The sequence below is a fragment of the Gopherus flavomarginatus genome, chromosome 4, assembly GCF_025201925.1.
Source record: "Gopherus flavomarginatus isolate rGopFla2 chromosome 4, rGopFla2.mat.asm, whole genome shotgun sequence".
In the NCBI taxonomy this organism is placed as follows: domain Eukaryota; kingdom Metazoa; phylum Chordata; order Testudines; family Testudinidae; genus Gopherus; species Gopherus flavomarginatus.
Genome location: NC_066620.1, coordinates 12,980,932 through 13,005,625, shown reverse-complemented (window position 1 = coordinate 13,005,625; position 24,694 = coordinate 12,980,932). Strand labels below are relative to the sequence as shown.

Sequence of the window (24,694 nt, the reverse complement as noted above, 5' to 3'; positions counted from 1 at the left end):
AAGCCAGAAATTACACCTCCCTTTTCCAGAGTAAACATACCCCAAATCATGGGGATACTTTCTTTCGTCCACCCTCTGTACATATGGGGAGGGGAATTATTGACCTTGTGCATAGGTAATGGTGTTTGTAAGACAAGAAATAATAAATCACACTTCCGAATTGCAATGAACTGTGGAAAAGTTCCTGTTTGGTATGAGAGATGTTACTTATACCTAGATGCACTCCCCTTCCTCACCCCTACTGGCTTGGGAATATCACTGCTGTAGTGTCAGCCTTTAAGACTTTTCACATGCCCCACTTCTAGTATTACAGTAAGTTAAAAGAAGCTACAGTACATTGGGACATTAATACTCTATTACAGTGTTTGCATTAGAATATTAAAAGCAATAACCCTTAACAGACCAATATATCCAGGACATTACTAGCACACTTCTCCCCCACCGCTACATAGTAGTTGCATTGTCATCTCCCATAACGACTTATAACAAAAAAAGCTGCAACATAACTAAACTGGGAAGAAAGACTACTGATTCAGAACTTGTTAATGGTTACTTTATTGCTAAAGGGTGTAGTGGGGTGTAGGCTTGGAGGGAGGAAGGTTTCTATAATGTAGGCAAGATCAGGTGTTTAATCTAAAACCAGAATATGAATGGTGCTACTTTTCTTGGTCACTGGCTGATCTTGAATAATTGTCAAAAGTTAGAGGGTGACTCTTCTCCTTCCTCACATTTTGGTTGAGGATTCCATTGATAAAGGGATTGGCCTCAAATACCTGGTTGTAGGACTCTTCCATGGTGTAGTTTTCATCTTAGGTGGCCTGGTCCTAATTATATTAAAGCATATACTTTAGTCTTTGTAATTATCTGTTATAACTCTCTAGCTTTTTATGAAGGCAGGAGTAAAATAAAAGTAGCTGCAATAGTTCCACAATTAACGAAAACTGAAAATTTACATAATTTAAATCAGACTCCTAATCTTAATTTTTGTTTAAATAAATAAATCCATAAGAAAACTCTGTTGGGAAACTGCTACAGTTTACTTAGAAAGTGTACTACTTCTATATAGGTCATAAGGATCCTATCTGTCTGAATACTGGCTGCTCCTTCTTTAATCTGCAGAGAAACTGATGCTTTTCAGATATCAGTTGTGGGTACAGGAGGGTTTCATTGCATCTTCTTTCTTGGCCCCAGCTACTGTTCTCCCTTGTTGCACTGATAGTGGGTGGGTGCGTCTCACCTTCTTTTTAAAATCATATGCGCTAGGGACAGTCTTCTTCTCTCTTGATGTCAGTGTAGATGCAGGCAGTACAAAATGTACTACAGTCATAGTATCTCAAATGCAAAGCTGCATTTCTCTGACCTGAGGTTTGAAGAACAATGTGGAACTAGCTATTTTACGGGATGTCTAGATTTCATTCCTGTAGTAACAGAACTGGTGATAGGAAAGCAGGAAGAGGTTTGTTTTTTGGTGGTGGTGACTGTGCGTGTGTGTGTGTGGCTTAAATTGGTTAAAAATCTTAACTTTCAGTACTCAGCGTTTCAAAAATGTTAGACTGCCAATCTGTGTCGTAGAGATGTCTTGTTAAAAAAAACAAACCAACCATGAATAAAGCTACTTTAAAGGGAAATTACTGCTTTGTCCAACCCTGAAGAGCTATGAGACCTTTGCTCACCAATTCTCATAAAACTTGTATTTATCATGTTTTTGGTGGCTTTAGTACTACGATCTATTATAAATAGTGCATTTCATTGATATTTTAAAATGAAATTAGTAACTGGGAAAAAAGGGTCAGTATTTTTTTTAAACCTGTGACAATTATAAATTACTGTATTGTCACTATACTTTAGATTCTAGAAAGTAAATCTAAAGTTCTTCTGCAAAATGCCAGCTGTGCAAACCCTTTCATGGTGTGATCGTGTTTATTTTAAGTACAAATAAATATGTATAACAAATTTAAAGTATGTAATTAGTAATGTCAGGTGGTGCTTTTTTTTAATGTGTTCGCTCCCCCTGATGTTAGAAACTAGCTACACCACTGATGTCCACAGGCCACTTTCCTCATCTACCAGTCTACCCTCACCATTCTTTAGTCCAGTTAGCATCTGCAAGTCTTGAATTTTTTCCCCTTCAGCCCCCTCTCACCTTCCCTCCATCCTCTGCTTAAATCCCCTTCCAAAAACACATCCATAGTTTCTATCTTCTTCTCCAAACTGGGATCTTCTTTCATCAGCTCTATCAGATGGCACTTTATACAAATGAAGATCTTTTGGGATATCTGCTCCAGGCAGCTTCTACATCCAGTCATCTTCTTTGTCTCTTCCATTCCCAAGGTCACCACCACTGCTGCCTCTGTAGCTATCCTAGCCTTCCTCCTCAGTTCCTGTTGGGGGAAGGGGCCAAACATTACTCACTCCTTCCCTCAAACTCCTCTTAAACTCCCATTTTAACTCTATTTTCAGCTCTATTTGCTGATCAATGATAGCCTCTAATGATAGAACTAGAAGCAATGGGCTTAAACTGAAGCAAGGGAGATTTAGGTTGGACATTAGGAAAAATTTCTTAACTGTCAAGGTAGTTAAACACTGGAATAAATTGCCTAGGGAGGTTGTGGAATCTCCATCATTGGAAATATCTATCAGGGATGGTCTAGACAGTATGTGGTCCTGCCATGAGGGCAGGGGCCTGGACTCTATGACCTCTTGAGGTCCCTTCCAGTCCTAGAGTCTGAGTCTATGAATCACTGTGCTGCTCTCTGGCTTCTGAGCTGCCTTTAAAGCCCCCGCTGCCCATACAGGGAAGCTCTGCCCCCTAAGCAGGGCTCTGCTGTGATTAAAGTACACTACCCCTCACCAGTCTCTGCAAACTGAAAAATAAACAAATGCAAACAAGCACAGTCAAGAACTCACTCACTGCCCCTAAGGGCACTCACTCACTCCCTTTTCCTCCAACAGTTCCCCATTCAAACTCCCTTATTTTCAGCTATTTGCTGGCTTCTTAACAGATAAATACATGATCCACTTTTCAGTGGGGCATGTTTCAGTTTAACACAACATGCCTTTTGCAGAAAGGCAAGTTAAAGATCCCCACATCATACCTACCTTATCAGGCAGACGCGCGCGCGCACACACACACACACACACTTACTTGCAGGAGAGTCTCAGGTCATGTAATCCTTGTGGTCAGCAATGTGCTACTTCCAGGTCACATCCCATAGGCTATTCAGTTGCTGCAATAGTCCCTAGGGGCCCATGTAGCCAAATGTAAATTAAAACATCCCTAAAATTTCTATGGCTCCCTGGCATAATTATCTGGACAGCTGCAGAACACAGTTAATCACAAAAGATGACAAAGCCTTCTCTGCTGCCACCACTATCCCTACCCCACCCCACATTCCTATGCTGAGCACAACTTGGACATAAAATGCCATTTATATAGTCACTTCCAAAATGGAAAATCATTTTAGAAGTAACCCCAACTACCTCTGCTCCCCTTTTTCCAGCTCCACCTTGATTCATTAAAAGCTAGACATAGGGACAGCTCTTCACCTGGCATAAATCAGTGCAGCTTCAGACTTCAACTGGCCTAATGTACAGTGCTACAGTTAACAAGCCACATCCCATTAAATCATTGGGCACATCTAACCACCATGAAGCCAGATTATCCCCCATTTCACTCTAATCATAAGAGATAAGCCACATCAGTCTTTTATTCCATAGATACATACAAGATACCTCAGTAAGCAACAATTGTGGGAGTTCAAGTCTTCTGCAACTCAGGCATAACAGATCTCACGCTGGGAGCCTAAATCCATTAGTCACTTGTCAAAGTTTCATTTATAGCCCTGAAAATGGACCACGCCCTAAAACAGATGCAATTTGGAGTTCAAGTTACCAACCTACAAAAATCAAGGTAGAACCTCAAACCCAAGATCAGACCTTATAGCTCTAAACCTCATGAGTTGTGAAGAGAGACTTCTGGAGAAGAGTCACTTCCCTACATAGTAGATTACTGGCTAAGGAATTTTCTGGCTATGGAAGTCTTCCAGCCAGCAGCAAACCCAATGGTGGGAGTGTCATTCCCCAGAACCCAGACACCTGACCACAGTTGTACGCACGAAAGAAATTCCTCATCCCTAGGCAGGGCCGGCACTTCCACTAGGCGACCCTAGGCAGTTGCCTAGGGCGGAAGGATTTGTGGAGCAGCATTTTGCCACCCGCAGTGGAAATTCGGCGGTGGGGGGTCCTTCCGCTCTGGGTCTTTGGTGGAAATTCGGCAGCGGTCTTTCACTCGCTCCAGGACTCGCCGCTGAAGTGTCCCGAAGATGTGGAGCGGAAGGACCTCCCACTGCCGAATGCTCAGAGAAGGAGCGCTGCCACCTAGGGGGGCAAAAGCCCTGGCGCTGCTTCTGTCCTCAGGTACAGAACATATTCTTCACTGCTGATAGCACAAAACCCTATGGCTATTTAATACTTCCTAATCACAATTCAGGGAATAGGAGAATTAGGGAAAAGGATTGTGGCAAAGAAAAGTGTAATGAGACCACTGCAAAAAGTGAAAGTTCAAAAACATTAGCTCTTCAGCATGGAGTTGTATTCTCTTTTTTTCCCATCCAGCTCCCCACCCACCCCTTCTGAGGCCAAATATTTTCCTGAATACATTAGTCTGCACAAAATTAGCATTGGTGATCTTATTTAAAAGTCAAGTCTTATTAGAACATGTCAGTGAAGCTACAGAGATATTTTGACAATTCTGTAACTGAAAGAAGCAGCTTAATCCATTTAGGTATTCTAGAAAACAAATAGATTATAATCTTAAACAGACTGAAGTGTCACATAGAAGTTATCACAATGAATGGAAATGGCTGAATTTAAGCAATGCAAAATTGACCTTTAACTAGAATAGTTCCAGATGACAGTGCTAGGATGTTTCTAAGCTAAGAGAAAAACTGATGCAAGTTTCAAAAAGAAAAAAAAACATCTGAGATGTTTTGTTTTTTTCTTTTTAAATCTGAGTCCATATTGTGTGGGCCATCTTAAATCAGAGTTGTACTGGATTGCTCAGAGGATTAGTAATGAGATATATTGTTTCTTACTTTTGGGTTATTGGTTCAAATTCATTGCAACATGGTAGGAGAAGCTACCACCTGATAGCAGCTTTATGGCTTATGCACTACAGCTCCTGGAGGACAAGTGTTCACACCAAACGAATCATAAGTACCATAAAAAGCGACAAGGCTACCCCTCTGATACATAACTACCATGACTCAAGAGAATTTAGTGATTGACCAAGTACTGAATCTTAACTACCTTCTCATCCCTACAAGTGCTTGGCAATAGTCATTATCATCACTACAGGTGATGTCCACATTTTCAGTAGAAAGCATCCTATCAAGCACCTCTGTCCAAATAACTTTAAAACTACTGGTTTCTCTACTGTGGAGAAAAAACTGTATGGGCTTTCAAAGCATAGAAGACAGATGTTTTTATTACATTCTGCCCTTATCACTTCATCTACAGTAGTTGCTAACATATTAAAGAAGAATACACAGAATGGAGCAGTGCATTAAATTTGTCATATCACCTTTCAAAAATAAACAAACAAACCACACACCCAGAAGAGAAGAATAAGGTCCACACAAGGGCAAAGAGGGCTAGAGGCATGACAGGACCACAGACATTATTATTTAGCTTAGAAGAGAAGCAGTTCAGAGAAGATTTGATTGTATGAGGAAGCTGCTCTGTTCTTCCTTTTTTACCTTACCAAGTCAAAGGACATTCTTAAAAAATTAAATTATAAGAAAGTTAGAATAAAAAGGAAGTCACTTTGCACAGCTTCCTAATGGCCTGTGGAATTCACTGCTGCAGAAGGCCAGTCAACTACTAGAGTTAGATCTCAGGAAGTAGTAACAAGCATCTGACTTTTATAACAAGTAACTAGCACTTGTCATTTATTCAGCCTTCCCCACTAACACTGCTCTGCTGATGATTCCAAGCTTATTAATGAAAGAAGTTGACTTTCCACCTTGGCTCTTATCTATGGAAGAATCATCTATGGAAGAATCTTCTAAGCTTATCTGCACAACCTCTACCTTCTTTTCATTTATGCAACCATTTCATTAAGCAACATGCTAACTGAGATGGACATGCTCCAAGAGTAATATAGAATAAAAATAGATACAACTTACATCCAAAAAAAAAAAAAAGTAATGTTCATTTGTTGTTGCCCTTGCCCCTACATACTGGTCCATTCGACTGCAAACATCTCAAGGCACAAAACATCACAAGAGTTCTTTGGGAAGGTTTCCTAACACACTGCAGTATTACAAAAAAAATTTTTTTTAAAATGATGGAAGTGTCTTTATTTATTTGTTACACCTAGTCATAAGCCACTTGCCTGCTGGTTATCAGGAAAGAATTACTGCTGCACGCACTATGCAGCAAAACTAGCCAGATGTATTTGGGTTAAAGTGTGTGCTCATCTTCTTCTAAAGCATCAGGATTTGGCAGGATGATGAACCAAGTATAGTCGAAGTATATGTCAAATCCTATATTTCAAACACATCTTATTTCCATACATCCAGAGCTTTGAAGAATCTCTTACTCACAACAAAGGGGAGAACAAACAACATTTATGTTTAAAGAAAAAATTTTAAAAAATGAGAGTTCCAGGTCAGAAAAAAAGATCCAAACTCCGTGCTCAAATATTTAAGTTCAGAAGTACTACTTTCACATACACTCAGTAGTTTGCAGAATAGCATCAGTGTACAAGTATTGGCTGCTGGGGGGGAGGAACAGGACTTTGCTATACGACGTACAGAGTCTGAACCATCACATTCACAAGAAGTGAATCTCTTAATATTTTCCACATTTTAATTAATTATCCCTCTTATTGAGTGTCAGCCCATCTTTCTAAAAGGGTACTTTTCCTCCATGCCTTTTTTATAAAACAAATTTAAATGTAAGAAACTGGTGACATCTTCTCATGAATATACAATGTAACAAAAGCTTAAAGAACAGAGTGGGGGAAATAAAGTGTTTCAGCTCAGCTTTTGCCTTCCAGCATTTCTGCAGCACAGTAAGCACTAACTGAAAGAAAGCAAAATCTATGTTATAGACAAAACATACAAGAGAAGTGAAATTCACCAGTGGTATTAGCAAATCAGCCAGGCTGTGTAACTCCTGTCAAGTCAGACAGTGGTTTCATGAAATAAATACACAGAACAGTAGCATAGTATAAGGCTCTCAAAATCCAAAAAAGATAGTGACATTAACAGTCAGCATTCGTAAGCCTCACTGACTTTCAAGTTTAGTAAAGTTCAGAAAATAGCTTAATGTGTACAAAGGAAAAATGGTCTTGTGGTTAAGGCTTGGAAGATTCCCAGCTCTCAGATTTTTCTAGATGAGCTTAGGAAAGTCAGTCTCCATGCATTAATTTCTCCATGCATAAAATTTAGACAAAAGGATGGGAGAAGAAATACTATGCAGAGAGTAAGCTCTTTGAGGAAGAGACTGACTTAAGTGTATGTTCAATGCCTACCACAAAGGCTTTGTGTGTTAGTGCAGAGATCCCCAAATTGTGGGGCATACCTCCCTAGGTGGGCACTGAGGAACATTTGGAGGTACACTATAGGGCCCAGGCCAGTCCCTCCGAGGGGCAGGAAGGGAGCGACACCCAACCCAGCTCTGCTCACAGCTCTGATTCAGCCCCATCCCCGGCACGGACAGAGGGATGGGGAGGGACACATCCCTGAAAAGTTTGGGGACTACTGTGCTATTGTAATACAGATTCACTCAAACCATATGAATATTTGAAAAATTTCAGCCTCTTATATGCACCTCCATTTCAAAACATTAAGAATAGATTGATGACTAGATGGTATAGTCATCTACCCATATGGTACTGGGGCCTGAAAACCTGTTGGGTCACCGAGATTACCCAGAAGAGACTCCTAGTTCCTGAAACCCTTCCAAGTGGCTGCTTCAGATTCACATTTAAACAGAGACAGAGTTTGTGAGAGAAGTTTTAACCTTCATATCTTAATACCTTAATCATCGTATTCATCCAGGTCATCACTTTAGCCATCTCACATTGGTTGAGGACAGAACTCTAAGCCCCATATCTACGGTTGCAGGAGAGCATAGGGTTGCCAAGCATCCGTGTAGTGAGGCAGCCAAAGTGGGCGGAGCGACTGGAGCATGTGCCCGCCCCCCAGAGGTCAAAGCACAGGACAGGAAGTATAAAAGCCCAACCCAGGGCTCAGTAGCAGCCTGGTCACCAGAGAGGCCAGATGTTGGTGTTGTAGCTCCCGCTAGGGAGAATCCTGCAGCCTGTGACTGACCTGAGGACTAGCCATACCAGTTGAGGCCAGATGCTGATCAGATGCCAGAGAAACCTACTTGTGAGAAGCCGCCCAGAGAAGCTGCCAAGCCTACCGCTCGCTGAGTACCCTGAGGAGCCCATGGTGCTTGATGCCATGGAAGATGCTGACCAGAAGCAGGTACAGGGGTAGAGGGGGAGGTTGGAAGTAGCCCAGGGGCAGCCGACCCTAGTCTGGCTGTGGCACACCCAGAGCCGATGTCAGTGTGTTGCAGCCAGGATCCCCACTGACACAGCAGCAGGCCGCTTGCTGCTGTTAGGGCCCCGGGCTGGGACACAGTGAAGTGGGTGGGCCTGTGTCCTCCTTGCCACTCCATTCACAGGTGGCAGTCTCCCCCCTCACCCCAGATGCTCAGGACCAGGAGCCTGGGTTTTGCTCTTGAACTATTTGCTCAGCCCCTGCCTGAGAGCCTGCGCGTTAGATTGTTTGTTTGCTGCCCCGCCCTGACCCAGGGCCTGGGCTCGTTCCTGAACTGCTTGCTCAGCCCCTGCCTGAGGGCCTGAGCCCTTAATTGTTTCCTGCCCACCAGGCCAATGCCCAATGCACCGGACCCAAGGAGTGAGGTGGCCTGGCTCCCAGTCGTCCCAGAGAGGGGTGACTCCCAACTGAAACAGTCTATAGTCCGGTTTTGGACTAGAACGCCCAGTTGAAAAGGGACCCTGATGGCTCTGGTCAGCACCACCGACTGAGCTGTTAAAAGTCCAGTCAGTGGTGCTGCAGGTCCAAGGCAGGCTCCCTACTTGTCCTGGCACTAAACTATGCCGTGGAAACGGCCAACAGTTCTGGCTCCTAGGTGAGCGGGCGCACAAGGCTCCGCAAGCTGCCCCCTCCCTGAGAATCAGCTCTGCACTCCCATGGGCGAGGAACTGGGGAGTGGGAGGCAGTGCTCATGGGTAAGAGCAGTGCACAGAGCCTCCTGCCACAGGGTGCAACACAGAGTCAGGACAGTCAGGGATCCTGCCTTGGCCCCACTGTGCTGCTGACTGGGAGCCGCCTAAGGTAAACCCACCCCTGAGTCCCCCCAAAGCTGGAGCCCCTTCCTATACACCAAACCCCTCATCCCTGCCCTAACCCCAGAACACACACCCCCAGCCCAGAGCATAACACCAGCACTCCACAATTTGTACGGATAATCAATAGATTCTCAGGTGAAATTCAAGGTACTGATTGAAACCAGCACAAAATGATTTGGAATCTGGTTACTTGAGAAATACTGCCATCAATGCAATACATGGAGGCTCTCAAAGTAGATTTCTCTAAATGAAGCTGATGGGGGGGCTGCCAGCAGAGTGATTTTAAAAAGTGTCTTCAGTTCCACACCCACATACATTGTGACAAATCCTGAATTGTATGCTTTAGGAAATGCTGTAAAGTCCAAGTCTTTTAAGGGCATTAAACCACTGGTATCCGTATGCTCTAGACAGAATTACTGAAAAATTAGATCCATACCAGATACTGTAGATTGCACGCATTTGCAACTGACTAAGAGAACCAAGACCAAAATTATCTACATTATGTAACTCCTATTAGGCTGAACACACTAAATACATGAAAATGTCATTTTTTAATCCCAACAATTAAGAAGCCATTATGGATACAGAATTAATTTTTGAAGTAGAATGCAGTTAACTTAGACTGCAGACAGTTACCTATATGTAAAGAGATAAATAGAGAAAGAGATTATTTACAGGTCCCTGCCCCTCAACATACTCTTTACATACCGTCACTTTGGTTCTTGCTTTTCATTTCTTCCATCCATGTTGGAATGTCTCTTAATGGAACATGCTCCCTCAAGTATTCTTTGCGTCTGTCCTCCAAGGTCATCTTCAACAGACGCTCTGTTTAAAAAAAAAATGGAGTTTTCTTAAAAACTGAGTATTGTTGGCCTCAGCCAAATGGTGGCAAGTTTTGGTACCAGGAAGCAAGGTAGTTTTTGCTATTTGGGAGGGATTGACCTCACAGAACCAGGTATGGTGTAATTAAACACATTGTATTACTCATATCAAAACCAGACCCAACTACATTCAGGCAACTTTGGAAACCCCAACTCAGCCCCCACAAACAGCTGCTTCCTCTGCTGTCCCCCCAGGTCTCCAGTCATCCTCTTTACCATGATAGAGCCGCCTTCTCCTAGCTCACAATCAACTTCCAGTTACAAAACAGAAGAACAGCAGCGGATGTCACTATATAAAACTGACGATTTTATATCCAGTTTTAATTTTTTCCAATTACTTACGTTCTTTAGGCTCTTAATATTTTGTTATAGTCTATGAACAACATCAAAACTGCTCTCTCTTTACCTAACAGACTTGGGAAGACTTACCAAAGAGCCAGTCAACATACTTTGAAAGTAGCTCGTCAAAGCAAGTTATCTAGTGTATTAGTGTATTTTGGATCGTTTGGTTTAAGAAAGAAAAGTTTCAAATTCTGTGTGTTCATATGTGGTGATCAGTTAGATTCTAAGAATGTGGATGAAACCAGCTTGCCAGATACGCGCAAAATAACTCACTAGTAACTCAGAGCCCTCCCCATCCAATATCTCATCATAAGCCTTCGGAGATATTTGCTGCTAGCAGTCGCAGATGGACTACATGCCATTGTAGGCAGTTTCATCATACCATCCCCTCCAGGAACTTATTAAACTCAGTCTTGAATCCAGTTAGGTTTTTTACCCCCACAGCTCTCCTTGGAAGGCTATTCCAGAACTTCACTCCTCTGATAGTTAGAAACCTTTTGACTACTACAAGACTAAACTGGATGGTCAATTTATATTCATTTGTTCTTGTCCCAATATCGGTGCTTAACTTAACTAACTCTTCCCCTCCCTGGTATTTATCCCTTTGATGTATTTATACAGGCCAATCATATCTCCCCTCAGCCTTTGTTCGGTTAAGCTAAACATAAGCTCCTTGATTCTCCTCTTGTAAAACAGATTTCCATTTGTCTCATCATCTTAGTAGCCCTTCTCTGTACCTGTTCCATGGTTAAAAAAAACTGAATTCAAACTGGGAGACCAGAACTGTATAAAGTATTTCAAATAAGGTCTTACCAGTGCCTTGTATAATGGTATAACACTTCCCTATCTCTACTGGAAAATACCTCACCTCAGGCATCCTAGGATTATATTAGCCTTTTTCAGCTGCATGACAATGGCAGCATTTTGAGATAGACCTTGGTGTACTAGTCATTCTCCTCTACTGTTGCTTCAAACTGATTCGTCCGCAGCTTATAGCGAAAAACACTCATTTAGTCCCTAAGTGCATGACCTTACGCTATTAAATTTCATCCCCACTTCCACTAGTCCAGTTCTCAAGGCTGTCCAAATATTATATGATCTCCTGGTTCTCTTCTGTAATGGCAATACCTACCACTTTGTGTCATCCACAAATTTAATTAGCATACTCCCGCTTGTTGTGCCAATGTCAGTAATGAAAATGCTAAAGATCAGCCCCAAAGACCAACCCTTGAAGAACTCCACTAAACTTCCATCCAGCCTGACAGTTTACCTTTAAGTATGACCCACTATAGTCTCCCCTTTAACCAGTTCCTTGCCCGCCTTCCAATTCTCAGATTAATCTCCATCTTCTCCCATTTAACCAATTTCCCATATGGAACTGTTATCAACTGCTTTGCTGAAGTCACTAAAGCAGATTAGAGCTACGGCATTTCTTTAGTCTAGAAAAAAATTGGTTATCTTCCCAAAGAAAGATCAGGCTGGTCTTGCATAATCTGCCTTTTGTAAAACCATGTAGTATTTTATCCCAATCATGGTTTCTATCTTTAATTACTCTCTCTTTCAATATGTCCTAAAATCTTGCACAATTCAGGTCAAACTAAGCAGCCTGTAGTTTCCAGGATCACTTCCCCTCTCACCCCTTCCTCATTTTCATAACCGTAGGTAGTATATTTGAAGTTCTCCAGCCATCGGATACTATCCCTGCATTTACATATTCACTAAGTATTTTTGCTACTGGGCTTACAATATCATCTTTTAATATTTTTGGATAAGATTATCTGGGCCCTCCGGTCTGGTCCTGTGACACTGTGGGGTTTGACTAGTCCTGTAACCACTGCCTGTCCTCCAACTATGGGTGCCTTAAGGCTGTGAGCCACAACAGAACAGCATTTAACGCCAACAGCCAGCTACAAGTGTGCTCATCACACCCAAACTGCCACTGCCCAGTTACTTTTTGCTGGGAGACCCTCCCAATCCGGAATTTCTCTAAGACCAGCTGACAATGTGCTGAGGTTCCCAGAGCTGAGAGTTACTGTGTCACCTCTCAGTCTCAGCAAGTGACAGTTTTGCTACTGCCACGCTGTGTGACAACTCCTTGACTTATCAGATTGTTTACTTTGCCAGCATACCCTTCGGGACTCTGCCAGCCTAAACCTTGCCTTGCAGGTAACAAAATTAGTAACCCCCAACTCCTGAGTTCCTCAGAGATAACTTCTGTAGTGTTCAGTTAGAGGTCTGAACACTGCAGGGAGTCAAGTTCATTGCTCCTTTAAAAAGAGGCAACACACTGCAGCTCACTAATTTAAGATTTGACATACTCATTTCAATCACAGCACTGAACTGGTTTATAGTAAAACCACCCAACAACAAACAAGATTATACAAAAAAAAGTCATAGGTGTAAGTGATACCAAGTATAAGAAATAAAAAGATAGAAAGGGTTACTAGCCAACAAAAGTAAAAATATGCTTCTGAGACAAACTTCTTTTCAGCAAGTTACAATCTTTGCCTAAGCAGATTTCTTACCAACACTTAGCTTCCAGAGACTTCAACCTCTTTGGTTGAAGGGCCCAACATTCTGTGATTTCAAGAGCTTCGGTCCCTTGAATCCCCCTCAACAATTCAAATGTCCTTCTTGACCCTTAATACCACTTCAGAGTTCACTGTCCATTTCAAGAGCCAGGAAGGCTTCCTGCTGTTCTTCCCTTCCAGTTGTGGGCTTTCTATCCCTCTGCTGATTTATATGTAAACTGAGCTCCCCATTGTTTTGATTGCACACTGCTTAAGTTACATTGGATACAGACAGATAGATAGCTGCCTTCCCTCCTGTCTGGGAGAGAACTTGTTTCCCCCCCTACCCCATGTTTGGTCACAAACTTTAAAGCATAATGTCAGCAAGTTCCCATAATTCCTCCTACAGTTTTAATGTATACATTTCACAATTATATCAATCACCAGTTTGTCACAGACTTTCATAAAAAGGCCTTACTCGATTATATTTATAATACACCAATATTGTATTCAATCGGTTGATTCAATTACTTATCATTTGAGGTTCAGACCCTGTCTTTAGTGAGCAGGCTATCTTCCCCACTCACTAGTTTGATAGCTTTGTTTTACCTTTTATGTAAGCGTACTTTCATTGTCTCTCTGCCAGATAAAGCAGACTGTGCTTATGCATTGCTTGCACAACATTTCAAAAACAATTCTAGAACATACTTAGAAGCTCTTTGTGCATACCCTGTACATATATCACACGAATATAAATCAGTGAGGTAGTTTTTCCAATGATCTATTACATATCTTAAAGGTGTCACGTATCATGACAACACTGTTAGGTGTAATGAGTATGTCAGGCCTGAAAGAGTTGCTGATACAGAATAGTGAACCACCAATGGGCCTCCCTGTTGCAGGTCCCATTAAGATGACCTAGGATGTAGTAATTTCTACTTCCATATCCTTGATCCCAATGACCACCCTGACACTGCCCCCAAACTCCTCATTGCCTCAGTTTCTAAATAAGAATAAAGTATTTGTTTAGATTTCGGGCTATACCTAGCTCATCTTTAAATCTCCACCCAGTCCCTGGTGCTTAACAGTCCCACTTCTTTCCTTGTTTTTGTATTTATATGGCCAAGGAACCTTTTTCCTACTGATTTTAATTTCCTTTGCATGGTGCTGCTGCTTGGCTTTTGGCAGTTTTCACTCCTCTCTCTATACTACTTGACTGCCAAGAGAGCTTCCTTGCTGATCCATCCCTTCTAGGCTTTCTGCCTTCTCATACAGATGAAGAGATGTATGTTCATCCAATTTGTTCTTCAACCCTTGTCTACACGTGTTTCCCTCCTTGCTTGGGATGCAGGCTCCAGATATTTTAAGTCAAAGTTGTAGAAAATAATTACAACCCTCCTAAACATTCAGATTTAGGAGTTTTGGTCCAGTAAACTTCCGTAACTCCTCTAAAAAGAATGTTTCCTCTTGAATTCAAGAACCCTCGTTGCAGACATTTTTATTTATCTTTCCATTTAGTTTAAATGGAATTAGCTCACGATAGAGGAAGCAGTAAGTGGGATATATCTCGACTTCAGTAAAGCTTTTGATACTGTCTCTCACAACCATCTCATAAAACTAGATAAGTATGGCCTCTACCAAGGCGACTCCCTGACAAAAAAAAGTGATAGCAAATTACTGTACATACTTATAGGAGCACACTCTGTATCGTTACCCTTATTTCTGCACTGTTGCTGGCAGCGGCGCTGCCTTCAGAGCTGGGTGGCTGCTATACTCCCCTTCCCTTCCTCCTCGCATCAGCAATATTTTTTGTGATCTCCCAATCCCTGTACAAGAGACTTGTGACCCCTCTTTTGGGTTAGGACCCCCAGTTTCAGAAATGCTAGTCAAGACCAACCTATTAATTCCTAATTTAAAGCTCTTTTAATCAGTTGTGCCAACCTCCATCCCAGAAGTCTATTTCCCATGAGAACAGTCCTCTGTCCGAGAGAGCCTCCCAGTGGTCAAACATTCCAAAGCCCTCCTTCTAGCACCACTGCCTGAGCCATCTGTCAATCATCATCATCTTGTCTCACCTTTGTTCTCCTCCATGTTTAATCATGACAAGCAGTCTGTAATGTTTAAGTTTTATTTTTGGTTATTTATTGGCATAAGCAGACAATGAAACTATTTAAAAAGTCAAAGCTTCTACAATTCATGGCACAAAAAGTCAACTTAACAGCAGAATCAGGTTGAGGGAGGGGTGAAGGTGTTTGTTTAAACTCAAAAGCACACACAGCATACAGAGCACCCTAACATCTCTTCCCATAAAAAAAAATCAACTCCAATGCTCAAAATACAATCTGACCCCTCCCTTCTCAGTGATGACACAGCTGCACGTTTTTGGGCCCCAGACTCAAAGTAAAAACAAAAAGGCATCCCTGACAATATTGCCCTGGTGGTTTATCCTTCGCAGTGAATGCCTTGCTGGCCATTCATGATGCTGAGCAAATATCTGCATCTCAGCCTCCAACCCATAAAACTTTCTCCCTTGCACAATATTAGTGAGAGTAACAAACATGGAGCTGTAATTGTATGTCAGTGTCATTTTGAAGTATTTAACCTACTCATAAAATAGTGCCATCCCACTTTCCAATTGCCAAATACACAGTTCATTATCATTCTGCAACTACTAAGGCAACAGTTGAACAGTTCCTTTTTTCTGTCCAAGTGCCATGTAAATGGCTTCATTAGCTTGGGAAACAAAAATAAGCTCTGTCTTCCAGGATGACCTTAGCAATTTCCACACTATTTATGACCATGGAGAGTCTGCCCCCAGGATCACTATTATTCATTAAGGTGAACAGGAGTGATTCTAAAAAAAATCCTAGCATCATGGACCTTTCCAGACCACCTTGAATTTGTGTTTGTGAACCTGCTCTGGTGGACAACCAAGACGTGGACTATCAGGGAGAAATTGTCCTCTCTATTTAATCAACTCCAACATCTGGTACAGGAATTAAATGATGGGACCCATTCTGGAATTCCATATGTGCAAAGCCAACAATAAATCTCCTAAGCATTACCAAGTTTTGTAACCCAGCACAGTACTACCTCCTGCATAGCACACAGCTGCATGAGAGAGGCCCCCCAACAGCCAATCTTCCCAAGCCAAATTGGTTAGATACAGACCAGTAACAGTCAGAGGTGGTAAGCTGCCAGATGGCAATGACAACTCATTTTCTTAACAAGCATGGGATTCCACATGGCTCCACAGCTCCAAGTTCAGCACAGATTTCAAAAAAAATGGTTGCCTTCACCATCCTGAAATTTTGTTACCATTGCTGGTCATCCCAGGTCTGCAAAACACTACCACCAATTGATGCTTTCCCACCAACTGATGCTGGTTTCCCCTATCCCAGAAACAACTCTGTACTGCGTTCCTGGAACAGCTCATGTAGTACCAGTTGCTTAGTATCTTTGCTCTCGCTTCCTCCCCTCCCCCACCCCCAATGGTATAGCCACATCAGTGCTCAGTGGTAGAAAACCAAAGCCACCCAATACTGAGAACTGAACCAAAGTGCAAGCAGCTTTGGTGTATTCACAATTGCCAGCTCTGTGGCACCAAGCATTATTGCATCCATGATGGCCGACAGAATTCAACAAATGGTGCTAGCCAAGCCAGAAAGAGTAATCACAGGACAGAGGGCAAAGAACCAAGGGATTTTTGGAGTCTGATCCCAAACTCCCAGAATTCTACTGGCTTGTACTACGTATTCTACAATGCACCACAAAAAAAGTGCCAGAGTGCACACAATTCAGCAATGAAGCAAAGGACCATGGGATAACCACTTAAAATGCCAAAGAGCGCACACAAATCCCCTGTCACACTTACATAATGTGCATTGAAACAGGGCACAGTTAGTCTATTTGCATACTATTACCGCAGATTACATATTGTGCACCAACTAGTATGCATCGACTCAGCAAAAACTAAAATGCCTGTGTAGATAAGTCTTAAGGTGATGTCCTTTGAGTGGTATATTAATACACTGAATTAGAAGTTTGACCTCTCTTCTTTGGTTGCACATATCTTCCATTAGCTTCTGACAGAAGTTTTAGGTGCAGAGGTCTGTATCCTACAACTGTCCAAAGTAACAGCCCATTACATAAAATAGTTTGTAAAAAGCAAACAAGAGCCAGAGATAGGCTAGTTATGATGGGTACACTCACTGCTGGGGATGCTCCTTTGTGGGTGATATGGAAATCAGCTCACACCTGGATTAGCACCCCCTTCTGTCTCTCTCAACCCACTGCCCCTCTCGCTCTCCAGGTGCTTCCTCTATGACTCAGCCTTGCAGCTAGATCACTATATTGTCCCCCCTTTCAGGGTATCAAACTCGCATAACCAGCTGTCTGTATAGCACATTCAACAGTCCTGCACCACTTCCCAGTGACTGGTAGATGTACCTGGGCCCATCCGTTACTCCAGATTCCATCCCAGGGACCCTATACTCAGCAGCCAAGGACTACACAGTTTCAAACCTTGCTGCTCTTTCCCTGAGCTTCTGCCTACTTTATCTTCCACAAACTTTCTTCCCTGCAACTCCCTGATAAAGGGGTTTATCTAGAGGACAGGATCCCACGGCTTTTGCTCCTCCTTGGGTTTATTCCCACCCCCATGTCTGTGCCAAGAGAGTGACTGCAGACTCTGCCCCTGCAGCCTTTTTCAGTGGCAAACTTCCTGGCTTTACACCTTACCCAGCTTTTCCCCGAGCTGGGCTTCATCAGTAATCACCACCTCCACCAGCATCAGATAAATCCTGACCACCACCTGCGATGTTGAGTTCCTGACATCGTCCCCTCCTTAACTTGTCATTTTCCATCCCCACCTCATTTATCATCTTTCCTATTTTATTCAACAAAAGACAAAAAAAAGAGAGCCTGGCTTAGACAAGACAATTCCACTATTTGCAACCCTGCTGTAGTAAAGCTGTGACCAGAAAGGGAAGCTAAAAAGTAATGCCTTAAAACAGCCTGCTGTTGGTAGATGTTTTCTAAGTCTTGCAGTGACTGATAAACCCCACGTGCTTTCCCTGTACTTCTCTAACAGCTAGGTCACAAGCAAGAGAGCATCAGAGACGAAAAAGCCACATTTCTGATTTTTGCTATTTTTCTTATGGGAATTTGTTTTGTCTTAAAAGAAACAGGATTGGATTTATAACAGCTCAAGACTACCTCAAAAATCAACACAATTCATACAATCTAAAGAGATCATCAAAACAGGAGTTTTCCCTTATTTAAAAAAAGGCTTTATACAGCTAAAGGAAGAAGACTATTATTAAAATGAAAGCATTACTTTTAGTTTCAAATGCTTCGTTTTCCTTTCTTTTTCTGGGTTTAACAAGAGACTGAGAATTGTTTTTTAGCAGTGATTGTTACAACAGGAATAAGTCAGCAGTACCTATTCGGTTTCTGGGAACTGGGTGAGCGGAAGAAACCCCAGACTACACTTCACTGTTAAAATCTTGTTATCCATTTAGTGTTGTATTAACATATTATCCCTTGAGCTCCCTGCTTATCATCACAAGATGCATTAGAAACACAGATTAGACCTTGGTCCTTTCAGGATCCAGTGTTCTGTTGATCTCTATTAAAATCAGGCCCACATCCATCTTAGGTTCCTATACTGGTATTCAAGACATATTAACTGAGGATTCCAAAGGGCACACATGACAATACAGGGGAGCAGGCCAAAAGAACCATCCCAGGTTCCAGAGTTTTTACAAACCTCAGTGGGTATACTCCATCCAAATGGAAGGGCTGCAGCTGCTATCATGCCAAAGTCATGTGTGTGAGAAGAAAGGCAGATGAATAAATTTCAATCTGTGTATTCTATTAGCATAATAAATCCCAGTTTTGTGCAGGGAGCCATTTCATCTATATAAAATGTTAAGATTGTTTTAACCCCTTTTCTTCTTACAGCATTATATAAATTCTCCCTTCCACAAAAAGAAAGTGGCGCAATACTGCAGAGCACACCAGTACTCTCGTATTCAAGTCTAGCCTCTGGCAGTCATTTTCCATATAAGCATAATTTGGATATAGTAACAAGTGAACTACGTAATACAAATTAAGTTTATCTAAAAGCATTTAGTTCATTTTCGTATACAAGTATGTTTAACATTATCTGAAGTAGCCAAATGTTTTTCCTTCTTGAGATCTTAGTCCAATATCATATCTGCTGCTCTTAGTCAAGCCCAGGACTAGACAGACATGGGGAAGGAGTTACTCTTTGTCTAAAAATTGTATTTTCAGATCATGGTTGAGGCATAGTGATTCAGCAGGATGAAGAGGCTGCTGCTCAGATAAACACCAGCATCTTTCAGGAGATGTAAATTATACTTAGAAATTTCTAAAACTGAAGTCCAATAATCAAAGTTTGACTTCTCACTAGAATGAGAGGGAGTCTCCTTTTTAAACTTTTACATTGCAATTTTTTTTTAAAAACCAACTTAAACATTATGTATTTTTCCAATCCTCCAGGTTATGTACCTTAATTGGACCTTTAGAAAGAAAATTAAAAAGAATCAGTGTCATTAGATTATTAAATAAAATTTCAATGTAATTCAATTGTTGTATTCTGTGCTCGAGGATTAGACAAACATTTCACATGTGCTACAGGTACTACAGAAAGATGAACCTCAAACTGCAGAGATCAATTGGTACTATAGACACTCAAAACTTCAGAGCTGCAGGGCAAACAGAGTTCTACTGTATTTTAGTGAAAAGGGTACAAGTCATGTTGTTGCTTTCAAGGAACAAAAAATTCTTCTATGTCTTTATTACTAGCAGGGTTGAAACTTACTTGTCTGGAGCAGTGTAGTCCTAAACTATCAGTTTCTGTTAAAATTAAGCTCTCAGAAAAAAGTCTAATATCTACAGCTGTAAATATCACCTTTCAAATTTGACTCAATAAAGTGCTATTTTCCTTAGATTGCAGAGAGCTGGCTTTTGTGTTTACCTGGATCTTACAATTTCATGTTAAGAGTGAAACAAAGAAAAAGACGTCAACTTCACACTGCTGCAGCAGCTTGTGAATGCTCAACAGCCACAGACAGACACTGCAGGCATTCACCTGGTAGGAAGACAATCGGGGGAGGAAATATATCCAGAAGTTAGGCATCTACAATACAAGACATTGCAGTATTGGCATCTAGTAATCAAATGAGAGACAAGGTGGATGAGGTAACATCTTTTATTGAAAGAATTTCTGTTAGTGAAGGAAACAAGCTTTCGAGTTCCACAGAGCTCTTCTTCAGGTACGTAAGCTGAAAAGCTTGTCTCTTTGAGCAACAGAAATCAGTCCAATAAATATATCAACTCACCCACCCAGTCTCTCATATCCCAGGAGCAACACAGCTACAAAAAGAAAGCAAGACAGATTAATCAAGTCTTAAGGACATTTACTAGACATTAATGGACAGTCTCAATAGAAATGATAAAGTAGGAGCATCCCTCACCACCAAATCCAGGATATAAACCCTTGATGAGAAGCTCCCCTGACAAATGCCAGAGGTGGAAAGGTGCTGAGATTCCTATTAGAATGCTGCTCATGCTTAGAGATCTACTATCAACTTTGGTACGGTAATTGCCTGCAAATGTGAAGTCCCTATTTCTTCTCTCTGCTGGATGGGAGAAAGCATTCATAGTTTTAAGTTTTATAAAACTCTCCTCTCCCCTCCCCACATGCCCCTAAGTAAACCAAGTGCAACCCTTTAAAATTTCTGCAGAAAGTTAGTATTGCTTGATCATATATTAAAGATACTGAATAAATATTCAGCAACAGAAGGGGGCTCAAAATTAAGAGTGCCCATCACAATTTGACTGTCATTTTATCCACTGCAAGTAGGAACAATAGCATCAGGCATGCAAGATAAAAATTTCAGCTCCTGTAAGTAGTTTTTGCCTGCAGAGCCCATGCCACATAAATAACTTCTTGTACTTTTAAGTGAAACATAAAAAGTTGGGCTAGCCTCAGGCAGACTGATTATGTATTTGTTTTGCTCTTTTTTTCCCCCGATGGAGTTATGTTTAGACAGTCTTCTCTCTCAGGTAGCGGCTGTCTGTTATGGTCATGCAGCATCTAGCACAACAAGGCCCTGGCTTCCACGTACTACCTTACTGATAATAAATTATAGGAATCCTACAGTAGAAGAAATAGCAATAAAATATGAAAAAGAATATTATTTTACATTGTCTGTCATACGTGTTTGCTGCGTAAGAGTGTAGTTTCCATTTTATGTGAACACTAAATAGAAGGTCAACACGAGTTTCCAGGGCTAAACAACTGAACTAATTTTATATTAGTTGATATTGGTAACAGGATTTTGTACTATTTCTATTATTGTGTGTATGTTTGGATTGCCTTCAAAACAGTCAGTACAATAAGACCAAAATTGCAAGATCAGTTTGATGGTAATTCTGTGTTTGAGGACAAGCTGCTTTTTTATCCAATTAAGAAGAAGGAAAAGACTTCTGACAGTTTTCAAGGCAGGTTACAGTTCTAAAAGTCAGTTCCCTTACTAAAAGGAAAACATTTCTCACAGGAGGGGGCTCAGCCGTTTTCTACCATGAAGATTTCACTTAGCTGCCATTGCAAGGTTCATGCCAAGAAGACGAATACATTTTATTTAAGCTACTATCTGTGTTCAATAGTTAAACAATAAAAAGCCATGTAAGTTAAAGTGGAATTATGTTTAGATTAACCACTTAATTTAGTAGCTTATATAACTTTATTTCTCACCGATTTGAAACATGCTAACCTTTCATATGACTAACTTTATAGCAGTAGAACCAGTTTTAGTTCTACCTGTTTACATACATTGTATGGAATGTTTACTTTTTCTACAGAGTAGTTTATAAAAGAAATATTTCATTTGTATTTTTTCAAATGTAACACCTTTTTCTCTTCTTCCATTTTAAATGGCCTCTCAGTCAAAACTAGCATTTGATAAAAATAAGTTTGTAAGATTCAAAGTTACTTGGTTTCAAAATGTTTCCTTCAGTTAGAGGTTTCAAAATGTTTCCTTCAGTTAGACACACTGAAGTGTTCAGTTTTCCATTTCTATGCAGCCCTCTCTTCTCTCCGACTTGCCCCAGTTACTTTTAAAAAAATATGTATTGTGCTTTTTAGACACTTGAACTTGTTTCAGACTTCTCTCTCTCTATTTCATATCTGTTTTGTGATAAGTAGCACTGCAGATGTGTTTTCCTAACTAGATCTAGAAAAGGGGTAAGGATAGGGATAAAACACTCTAATTCATGTCCCCTTCCCCAACCCCAAGTAGCACACAGTTATCTCACAACATGTCATTCCTATGTAAAAAACCAATAAAACAAAATTGTTTTGAACACACACGATACAAATGTGTTTATGCTGATTGGAATAGCCTCTTGGCAGAAAGATGAGGCTTGAATAAGGGTCTAGGACAGGGGTGGGCAACCTTTCTGAAGTGGTGTGCTAAGTCTTTATTTATTCACTCTAATTTAAGGTTTCGTGTGCCAATAATACATTTTAACCTTTTGAGAAGGTCTTTTTCTATAAGTCTATACTATATAACTAAAGTATTGTTGTATATAAAGTAAATAAGGTTTCAGAATGTTTAAGAAGCTTCATTTAAAATTAAGTTAAAACGCAGAGCCCCCTGGCCACCCAGGACCCAGGCCGTGTGAGTGCCACTGAAAATCAGCTTGCATGCTGCCTTCGGCACCCGTGCCATAGGTTACCTACCCCTGGTCTAGGAAGAGGGAGAATCCACAGTCATGCAAAGGAAGAGAGAGGGACAGAGAGGATGCAAGGAAAAGGAGAAGTCACACACAAGGAAAGAGTGATTGTTTGAGAAAGAAAAGAAAGGAGGCTCATGGCCAGACTGACACACACAGGGATGGCTGGAGAAGGGAAACACTGGAAGTAAAGACACATACCCCAGCGAAAGGTGCAGCACACAGAAAAGACCCATAAACAGGGGCGCTGGAACAACACTTGGTGGGGGTGCTGCTGATGGAAACCATGATACTACTTCAAGCAGGGGGTGGGGAAGCACCCCCAGAACCCTTAGTTCCAGCACCACTGCCCACATATGGTGGGAGATGACAGAGAAATTCAAGGCATAAGAGCAACTGGGGAGCTCACACCTCAGAACCACGGGGGTAGGGGTGGAGAACCATTCCCCTAGTACAAGGCGGCTTGAGACGCTGTCCCCCCGAGATAGCAGCAGGGGGACTGGGAGGGAGGAGAGGGAGGAGACTCTGCCCTCCAGCAAGGACAGAGGGACCAGGGGACCTACCAGCCGCCCCACTGGGGTGGGGGGAGGGTTACGCTGCCCCTCAGGAGGACGGGGGGGGGGCACTAGGAAAGGGGAGGTAGGGCTGAGGGAAGGGAGTAGCCCCCCGGGCAGGGAAAGGGGCTCCCCACCCGGAGGGGAGATAGGGTGCCCTGCCCGGCTGAGACAGGGCTGCGGGGGGCTGGTACCTTTCTCCTCCTTCCAGAGCTTTTTCCGCTTGTTGCCGGGGTACATGGTGCTGTGGCTGGCGGCGGCTTTGAGCTGCACGTTCCCCAGGCTCACCGGAGATCGGGGGAATCGCTGACCCGGCGGCCGTCCCCTGCGTCCCCCTGCCCTGCGGCTCGCAGCGCCTGTCAACTGGGTCACGCCTCGCTCTAACCCGACACCCCCGCAGCGCCCGCCTCCCTCCCCGCAGCCTGTTGGCTCCGGCAGCCGCCGCTCATCAGCCCCTTCCCCGCCGAGCCGCTCACAGCACCCGGCCTCCAGCGCCGCGGCCGAGGGGAGGGGCCTTAAAGGGACAGGCCAGGGGCAGCGCCGGGCACACGAGTCGGCTCAGGCCACGGTGGGCTCCCTCGCCGCGGGGTGATTCCCTCCTCGTGGGGGAGCAGGGCGGCTCTGAGGCGTCCCCGTCCATCCGAAGGGGATCAGGGTGGGTCCCCTCTCTGTGCATGGGTGGAGGGAAACACTTGGGTGGCTCCCTCCCTGGGGGAGCAGTAGGGAGGCGCCTCTTCTTTCCAGGGAAGGCCAAGGGAGATGCCCTCCCTTTACCCAAGCGCCCTTCTTTATAGGGGGGACTCCCTTGCTGCCCATAGTCCGGGGGCGCTTGACTGCAATGTGGGGGTGTCCCCAGAGTAGTCATCCTCCCCAGCCCCGAGGGAGAGGCTTTTTTGCACTGCTGTTTTGTGACTCATCTCTCTTTTCCCCCTCCCCAATTGGGCGGCATCTCTCAGCCCTTTCTCCCTCCACCCCAGCCCGCTGTCGTCTGTGCTTAGGTGCGACACGTTGTTCACAGGCGGGAGGCGATCCCGTGTAATAGCCTTCACTGGCCTCTTGCTGCGCCCCCCGGTGTGGCTGTGAGTCGGGGGGATCCTGCGTCGCGCGCACGTGCCTAGGGCCCGCGTGCAGCTCGGAGGGCGGGAAGAGGCCACAGCAATTGACACACACGCCCCGAGCCCCATGGGAAGCGGTGCTGGGAGGAGGGGGTCCCACCCCAAACACACCGGGGTTACTGACTGCGGCTTCCAC

General features: G+C 42.9%; 2 protein-coding genes across 6 annotated transcripts in view; one reads left to right on the top strand and one right to left on the bottom strand.

Moving 5' to 3' along the window:
- Positions 1–23,851, bottom strand: part of MACROD2 (mono-ADP ribosylhydrolase 2) — a 1,364,702-nt gene extending 1,340,851 nt beyond the window's left edge. For 2 of the 4 annotated variants that reach the window (XM_050952173.1, XM_050952171.1), the window contains exons 1-2: positions 23,638–23,850; positions 10,100–10,216 (exon numbers count right to left, since the gene is read on the bottom strand). In XM_050952173.1, coding sequence (XP_050808130.1) covers positions 10,100–10,216; positions 23,638–23,683 — 163 coding nt within the window. In that variant the 5' untranslated portion in view covers positions 23,684–23,850. Of the gene's footprint in view, positions 1–10,099; positions 10,217–23,637 lie in introns of all 4 variants that reach the window. The other 2 variants (XM_050952172.1, XM_050952170.1) reach the window with 2 other exon arrangements.
- Positions 23,852–23,929: 78 nt separating this feature from the next.
- SEL1L2 (SEL1L2 adaptor subunit of ERAD E3 ligase) overlaps positions 23,930–24,694 on the top strand; it is a 76,139-nt gene continuing 75,374 nt past the window's right edge. Inside the window, exon 1 of one of the 2 annotated variants that reach the window (XM_050952106.1) lies at positions 23,930–24,011. The gene's annotated coding sequence lies outside the window, so the exon portion shown is untranslated. The remainder of the gene's footprint in view (positions 24,012–24,694) is intronic. The other variant, XM_050952114.1, reaches the window with a different exon arrangement.